Source organism: Mustelus asterias, chromosome 9 (assembly GCF_964213995.1).
Source record: "Mustelus asterias chromosome 9, sMusAst1.hap1.1, whole genome shotgun sequence".
Classification (NCBI taxonomy): domain Eukaryota; kingdom Metazoa; phylum Chordata; class Chondrichthyes; order Carcharhiniformes; family Triakidae; genus Mustelus; species Mustelus asterias.
This window is the reverse complement of record NC_135809.1, coordinates 126489217-126497442: the sequence shown is the minus strand read 5'-3', so window position 1 is coordinate 126497442 and position 8226 is coordinate 126489217. Positions and strand designations below refer to the sequence as shown.

The following is an 8226-nucleotide window of genomic DNA, read 5'->3' as shown; positions in this document are numbered from 1 at the left end:
GTTGTCTACATTTCCCGCCTCTATGTACATTTAACCTGTTTTGGCTTTTTGTCCCATATATTGACCTTTTAATTTTGATGCAGCTAGTATTTAATGCATTTTAAATTTTGTCAATATATTCCCTGTTAAGGATTCAAACAGCAACTACATTTCTTTTATAGGGGCGTAAACGAGACTAATTGGATGATTCTTTCAAAGAGTTGTCAAGACATAACAGATCAAATGGATCTTCTGGTTTGGCTGTGTGGGTTAGATTGGTGCTCATCTCATATTCATACTGATTGGGGACAATCTTGTCCTATGCACACTGGAGATTGTGGTTGTGGCAGAGAACTGAAATTTTAAAAAATTCATTTACAAGATATGGGCGTCGCTGGTTAGGCCAGCATTTATTACCCATCCCCAACTGCCCTCAATTTTAGAGGGCGGTTGAGAGTCAACCACATTGCTGTGGCTCTGGAGTCACATGTAGGTCAGGCCAGGTAAAAGATGACAGATTTCCTTCCCTAAAGGACATTAGTGAACCAGATGGGCTTTTACGACAATCGACAATGGTTTCATGGTCATTAGACTTTTAATTCGAGATTTTTATTGAATTCAAATTTCACCCTCTGCCATGGTGGGTTTTGAACGCAGGTTTTCAGAGCGTTACCCCGGGTCTCTGGATTAATAGTTCAGTGACAGTACCATTATGACACTGCCTCCCCACCGTAGTGCGTGCAATGACAGCTGATCCCCAAGCCAACAGTTCTGTACGTTTCCCTTGTGAGACATCTTCCATGAGTCCCCAGTCTTAGATCTTTGCCTGTGCCATGTCCCCTCACGCCCCATCCTAAAACCTTAAGTGAAAAATCAAACACTCATCATAGCCCCGCCCAAAAAATGAAAATTGTTCGCATTGTAAATGCTGGTAAAACACATGGAAAACACTGAACGGGTTGCCTTGACGTTGTAAAGTGTTTTATTTCATTCAAGTCGGGTACAAAGCAAATGTGTTATCCTGAATAAACATAGTTGTATCATTTAAAAGGCAAATATGGTCTTACAAGAAACAATCATCTGGAACTGGAGACCAGAAACATTCAGTATCAGTAAAACATCTGCAATGAAGCCATCATTCTGGAGCAGGAGAGGGAAAGCCAGAACGAGAGCAAAGAAGGGTTTACAAAAATACACTATACAAATAATTAAAAAAAACTGTTACTAACTAGCATGTTATATTTTTCAACTTTCCTTCATTGAAACAAAATAGTTTTTTTTTAAAATATACATGTAACAGTAGCCAATACTCAGTAAATATTTGGACTCTTTCTGGTTTTTTTCCCCCAGGCATTTTTAGCTGCCAAAGTAAAAAATGCTCGGGGTGTCTGCTTGGGTTAAATAAAAACACCTTAACCCAACCGGATTCACAATGTAGGGCAATACTGCTCGATACAGGTACTGTAAACATATATGGCTTATTGAATTCTTGGCATAAGGCTTACCTTCCCCCTGTGTGAAGCTTATACTCCACTGTTAGAGAGCAGCGACAGATTTTGGTGAAATAATTGCTGTTTACTCTTATGCGAAGAGGGGCAAATACATGACGACATCTTCAGAAAACAAATGAGTCAGGGAAAAGGCTTGGTGTGTATCTGCAATGGTCGAGATGGGAAAGATTGTGACACAGCGTGTTGCATCCATGTAAATATATCTGTTTTGTGAGGTCTCCTTCGAAGGCACCGTGTTTATTTGAAAAGATTTATTTAAAGTTGCGTTGGTAGCAAGTTACTGCTGACTTCATTTCAGTGTCCTGGCTTGGACTATTATTTTTTTTTGCAGATTAAATACAGGCATATTAAATATTTACAGCAGTTATGAATGTGTTATATGAAATGCATGCTTCTATCTCCATTAAAACAACAGCCAACAGTTAAGCTCCCTTGGAATCTCTTGGCTTCAATGGATTTTTAATTTTCTATTCTAATTCTGCAGTTCTGAACATGCATCAATACTTTTCTGTGGTTGAAATGTTGGATAATGTTTGTAGATTAAAGAATCTTCACTCCCTTCCCTAATGATGCATGAGAGATACAAGGGAAAGCACTTGCATAGAGGAACCACTTTTAGTTCGACTTTACTCCTTACCATATTGTATGGGACTTACTTCCCCCTCCACACCTCATCAATAGCTAGTTGCAGCACCAATTTCTCAGTCCTGTTAACTATTGTGTTGTGTGAAGCTAATGCGGACCTTTCACACAGTAAAGAAAGCACAGATTGATGAGGAAACTTCCTGATATTTGCTCTAACTTTAGTATCCCAGGGCAGGCATGGTGGCACAGTGGTTAGCACTGCTGCCTCACTGCGCCAGACACCCGGGTTAGCTTCCGGCCTTGGGCCACTGACTGTGGAGCTTGCACATTCTCCCTGTGTCTGCGCGAGTTTCTTCTGGGTGCTCCGGTTTCCTTCCACAGTCCAAAGATGGGCGGGTTAGGTGGATTGGCCATGCTAATTTGCACCTTAGTGTCCCAAGATGTGCAGGTTAAGTGGAATATTCACAGTAAATGCGCTGGGACCTGGGTAAGATGCTCTTTTGGAGAGTTGGTGCAAACTTGATGGGCCGAGTGGCCTTCTTCTGCACTGTAGGGAGCCCATGGTCTGTAACTGCATTGGCAGAGCGTACATATCTCTCTTTCAATGGCAGATTGCTGTTCAGGTGTGTCCAAAACAGGTGCCAGTACAATAGAACGATGCTGAGCTGAAATATAACAGCCATGAGGCAAGTGGCAGCTTTCTAATCAAATCCCCTTTGGGCTTGGTTTCGCTGCACTGAATTTTTATCAGACAACAACTGGAGTTCTCAATTTAACAGCAAAACATTCTAGCGCTGCTGCTGAACATCTGGATTCCTGCACATTATAATTTCTCAATTTGCACCATTTCTTTGGCTTTGAGTACATTATTAATGATAACGTACATTGAAATATAATTTACAAAAAACACTTATTAACTTCAAACAGAAATGTTTTTTTAGGTATTCTACAGATGGGTATACAAAAGTCTCTTTCAGAGCTTTCATTCACAAGTCACAATATTGCGCTATTTTAATCAAATTGAGCCACTTTAAATAAGGAAATACACGATTCTTTCACACTAACGTCCTAGTCAGATCAAAATCTGTTCTTCCAAATGAATGTCCAGCAGCTTACAGTGACCAGGTAAAGCCACAGCTTCAGAACCTCTAGGCTTTAGAGATAATGAGAGCGAGAGTGCGGGCACCTAGAGCAGACACTAAAATAGCTGAAAGTCTAAAAATAAGTATGGAGACAAGTTAACCAGAAGATCCACAGTTAAGAGGGCAACCAAGTGAAGCAACCTTTGCAAATCTTGATAATGTCCTATTATGTTTCGCATTTCTGAGCTCAACTCTTAATGGGGTATCTTCAAGTGCAACGATGCTACCAGCACAGATCCCTCTCTGATGTTTAGAATATAACCTTCATTCGTTAATGTAGCTTGGACAAGAATAACCGCAGCTTTAATTACAGAGACCAACTTTCAGTCCTTTTTCACAGTACCGTGTTCCTGCTCTACCGTGCAACCTAACGGTTTCCTTTTGTAAAATTATATACATGAGGACCCTTAAGCTTTTGCGACAGTTTATAAAATAATTAAATCTAATCATTGCGAAAACAAAAGTTGGACAGAAGCAAGTGAGATCAATGAATCTTCAGAGGTGAGAATGAACTGGTGCTGGAATCATTTTCTAAATGGGCATCAGTAAAGAGGAAGAAAAATCCGGAGTAGACAATACGCAGCTGAGTGAGATCCGGGTGTCTGCTACTGACAACTGCGACTGTTTTTGGTATCCCAGGCCAGAACGACATCCAATTCCATCAGTTCAACAGCCGAGTGGAGCCTAGCTTTATGTCAACCTTTATTAATCCTCTGGATTTCAAAACTCAGCAGAGAGAAAAAAAAACATCCTGGTTTTAGTGGGTGGAGAAGACTTCAATCAATGTATTCTTTGTACATGAGGTCCAATATACATCTAGGCCTATACTAGAACAAACCAATAATCTGTTCAAATGAGGGGCAAGTGACAATTTCATTGCCCGTTTGTGATGGTAAGAGGAAACTTATTATTGCAAATGAGGCCAGACCGAATATCCCCCCCTCGTATCTGTGAATTTTGCAGTGAATATGGAGTGGGTGCAAACTTGCGTGGGGACACAATCCACTGTTTGATCTGCTATTTTGCCAATGAACATGTCCCCCATGTGAACAATGCCGGAAATGGCAAACGTCCTCGGCTCGACTCTCTGCCACTTGTCCTGCTGGATAATGGGCTACAAATACCATGCCTTAACCAGAGGCATTGAGGAGGCCATGTTGCAGCTGGTCACGTCTGACCTCGGTCTTAATTTTGACACAATTCCTTGGCAAAGTTCCTCGACGGGGAAATAAACCTTCTCGTCACAAGGCATCGCAGTGGTGGCTGGACCTTATGCCCCAATGGAGAGGCCCAGTCCACCACCTCACAGCCAATCCTCCTCATTGAAATCCCCCAGCCTGGTTTGTTTAGCAGACAGCTGGGTTTGCGTTAGACTGGCTCTTTAGCTTCCTGTAACAGGCATTTTCCACTAATACGAACATCACTGCAATCAAAACGTTTTAAAATTAAAACTGTATTTTTTTCAATAGAATATATATATGTGGCAATGACCTAAGAGGAGATAAAACACATTGGAATTTTTTTTTAAAGTTGAAAATGGGAATTAAACAAACATATATTCCCATTAAGTCATTGTATCAGACACGGAGGAAACTAGCAATGTGACTGTATTAATACGTGTTCCTGGAGTACACCTTGCCTCCTGGAAGGTAAGGGCGGCACGGTGGTCAGCACTGCTGCCTCACTGCGCTAGGGACCTGAGTTCGAATCCCAGCTTGGGTCACTGTTTGTGTGGAGTCCGCATGTTCTCCCAGTGTCTGCGTGGGTTTCCTCCAGGTGCTCATGTTTCCTCCCACAGTCCAAAAGTGCTAGTTAGGTGCATTGGCCATGCTCAATTGCCCCTCAGTGTACCCGAACAGGCGCCAGGAGTGTGGCGACAAGGGGATTTTTAAAGTAACTTCATTGCAGTGTTAATGTAAGCCTACTTGTGACACTAATAAATAAAACTTTAAACATCTTCCCCCCCCACCCCATCTCCCTTGATCCTTTTAGCTCAGAGAGCTATATCTAATTTCTTCTTGAAATCAGACAACATTTTAGCCTCAACTTCATGCTGTGGTAGTGAATTCCACACATTCACCACCCTCTGGGTGAAGAAATTTCTCCTCACCTCAGTCCTAAAAGGTTTATCGATTATCCTCAAACTATGACCCCCAGTTTCGGACACCCCCACCACTGGGAACATTCTTTCTGAATCTACCTTCTCCACCAGAGTCTAGGTTCTGGGAGTAAGGGTGGGAGTCTCAGGGTGGGGAGGAGAGGCGAGGTGGGAAATAGCTAACAAGCAGTCAAAGGGCCTCAACTGATGCAATGGCGGGCGGGCTGGCTCCGGCCTCACCTGTCCAAGCATAACATAGTGGAGAAGTCGGGGAGGGCGGGAACCTGGTGGGAATGCCATCTGAAAAATTTTATAATCACACCATGCGCCCCATTGCCTACAAACCCGCCGGCAGGGAAACATAAAATGGTGGCCCAGGCGCCCGCTCAGGACATGTGTGATTGGAACAAAATATACTCCCTCTGCACCTTATACACCCACCGGTTTAAAAATCATCAAGACTCATAGAATCCCGACACTGCGGAAAAGGAGGCCATTTGGCCCATCGGGTTTACACCGACCACAATCCCGCCCAGGACCTATCCCCATAACCCCACGTTTACCCTGCTAATTCCCTGACACTAGGGTCAATTTAGCATGGCCAGTCAATCTAATGCGCACATCTTTGTGGGAGGAAACCGGAGCACCCGGAGGAAACCCATGCAGACACGGGGAGAACGTGCAGACTTGCATAGACAGTGACCCGAGGCCGGAATTGAACCCGGGTCCCTGGCGCTGTGAGGTAGCAGTGCTAATCACTGTGCCACCATTCTGAAGGGTTGATTGCAACTTCCAAGAGCACATTTTGATTTTAAATAAATAGTACATTTCCTTCCTTGTCAGCTGAAACTAACACCTCCAATGTGGAGGTGTTGGTTAAGAATAAAGAGTTGGAAAGTGTTTGGCTCTAACCATAGTACTATTTTTAGGAAACTGATGGATTTTGCATCCAGCACATGTAGAAAGATCGCATGAATTGAGAGGAGCTGTATCTCGGGCCTTTCTTTTGCAGTCATCTCATCCGGAAGATACATGTGATATGGTTACTGAGAGATCAGTGCTTCCACTTGTGGATTAGCATCTACCAGTTAGTTTCCACTTTGGGTCTGGAGGATGTGGTTATGGGGGGGCAAGATCTTACTTCATGGGTGGAATTTGCCCATCTAACCCACCATGGGAATTGGAGAGGGTTGGGGGTCCATGCAAAGGTTTGTTGACCTCGGATGGAATTTCTTGCCTTGGGGTGAGCCCAGCCAGAAAATCCTGCCCCACGTGTTACATTGTGCAAGTTTGCTTTTCAATTTTGCCGTGTTATCACAAGCTACGCTGGTGAATTTCTGTGGTGTGCGGACAAAAGGGATAAGAATAAAGGAAAGAGAGATACAGAAGAGACGTTCAAAAGGAAAGAAAGAGACAGGGCGGTGGCCGGGAAAAGGGAAGTGGCTGAGAAAAAAATGTAGGAGACAGGAACGAGTCAATGACCACAGGAGTGAAACCAAGAAATGGAAAGATGTTTGTGGGGCAGCACGGTGGCACAGTGGTTAGCACTGCTGCCTCACAGCGCCAGGGACCCGGGTTCAAATCCGGCTTGGGTGAACGTCTGGAGTTTGCACGTTCTCCCGGAGTCTGCGTGGGTTTCCTCGGGTGCTCTGGTTTCCTCCCACAGTTCAAAGATGAGCACTTAGGTTAATTGGCCATGCTAAATTGACCCCAAGTGTCTGGAGGACTAGTGGGGCAAATATATGAGATTATGGGGATAGACCCTGGGTGGGATTGTTGTCGGTGCAGGCTCGATGGGCCAAATGGCCTCTTTTTGCACTATAGGGATTCTACGATTCTATGATCAGAGGACTGCGTTGCTTCTTATTCCCGACGAAGTAAGGAGATAGATACGTCTTTAACAATCATATTGACAACTTTCTTCCTGATCCTATTTGCTAGCTCTTCAACACACCTAGTGTGGTTACATTTTGGGAGGTTTAACAGTCAGGTTCTTACAACAAGACATTTTTCCTCACCCCGTGGCACCAACATGGTAGATGCTAATCCACTCGTGCAAGTTAGAAGACAACAGGAACCGTTAATTCCAGTTTAGAAAGCTGCTCTGATAGAAGCCCGATATGCGGTCGCACTGAAAGCAGGAGCTCACTGGGTCTACGGTAGGACGTATTATCTGAATTGGTGGTCTCAGCATCCAGACTGCTGCCAGCCTAATCCCGTGCCATCGTGGCAGGTTGCTCATTGTTAAAGAAACAAAACAATTGTCTTTTGTTGCAAAGAACAAAAAAACATGTCTTTTCTTCTCACATTTGAAACCTGCCACTGCGTGGACTATAACTCTCCCTTCAGCAGCTCCACTTTCTCTGCCTGGACCGACACCTCCTTGTTCCCGGAACTGCCCCCCGTGCCAACGAGCATCTCTTTGAGTTTGTTGAGTTCGTACTCGTGCAGAATCTTTTGTGTTAAATACTTCTCCCGTTTTATGCGAGCCTTCACCTCGCTCGGGACGTCCGGAATCAGTGCAGCGATTGCAAACTTCACCAGGAAGACAACGTGCTGGGGTTAAAGAGCAAAAAGGATTCATCATCACATCACCTTACAGATTAGAACAGAGAACATTGGCGAGTCAAGGCAGAAGCCTGACAGAATGTTATTTAATCTGGGCACTCAGGGGTATAATTCTCCCCGTGTCTGCGTGGGTTTCCTCCGGGTACTCCGGTTTCCTCCCACAGTTCAAAGATGTGTGGGTTCGGTCGAGTTCCCATGCTAAATTGACCCTAGAATCAGGGGGATTAGCAGGGTAAATGTGTGGGGTTGCAGGAATAGGGCCTGGGTGGGATTGTGGTTGGTACTGATTCGATGAACTGAATGGCCTCCTTCAGTACTGTAGGAATTCAATGATTCTATGAAG

General features: G+C 44.1%; 1 protein-coding gene across 7 annotated transcripts in view; it reads right to left on the bottom strand.

The window, feature by feature from the left end:
- Positions 1-4650: 4650 nt before the first annotated feature.
- Positions 4651-8226, bottom strand: part of ano5a (anoctamin 5a) — a 165697-nt gene continuing 162121 nt past the window's right edge. For all 7 annotated transcript variants that reach the window (XM_078221001.1, XM_078221002.1, XM_078221003.1 and 4 more), the window contains one exon: positions 4651-7871. In XM_078221001.1, the coding sequence (XP_078077127.1) occupies positions 7647-7871 (225 nt within the window). In that variant the 3' untranslated portion in view covers positions 4651-7646. The remainder of the gene's footprint in view (positions 7872-8226) is intronic.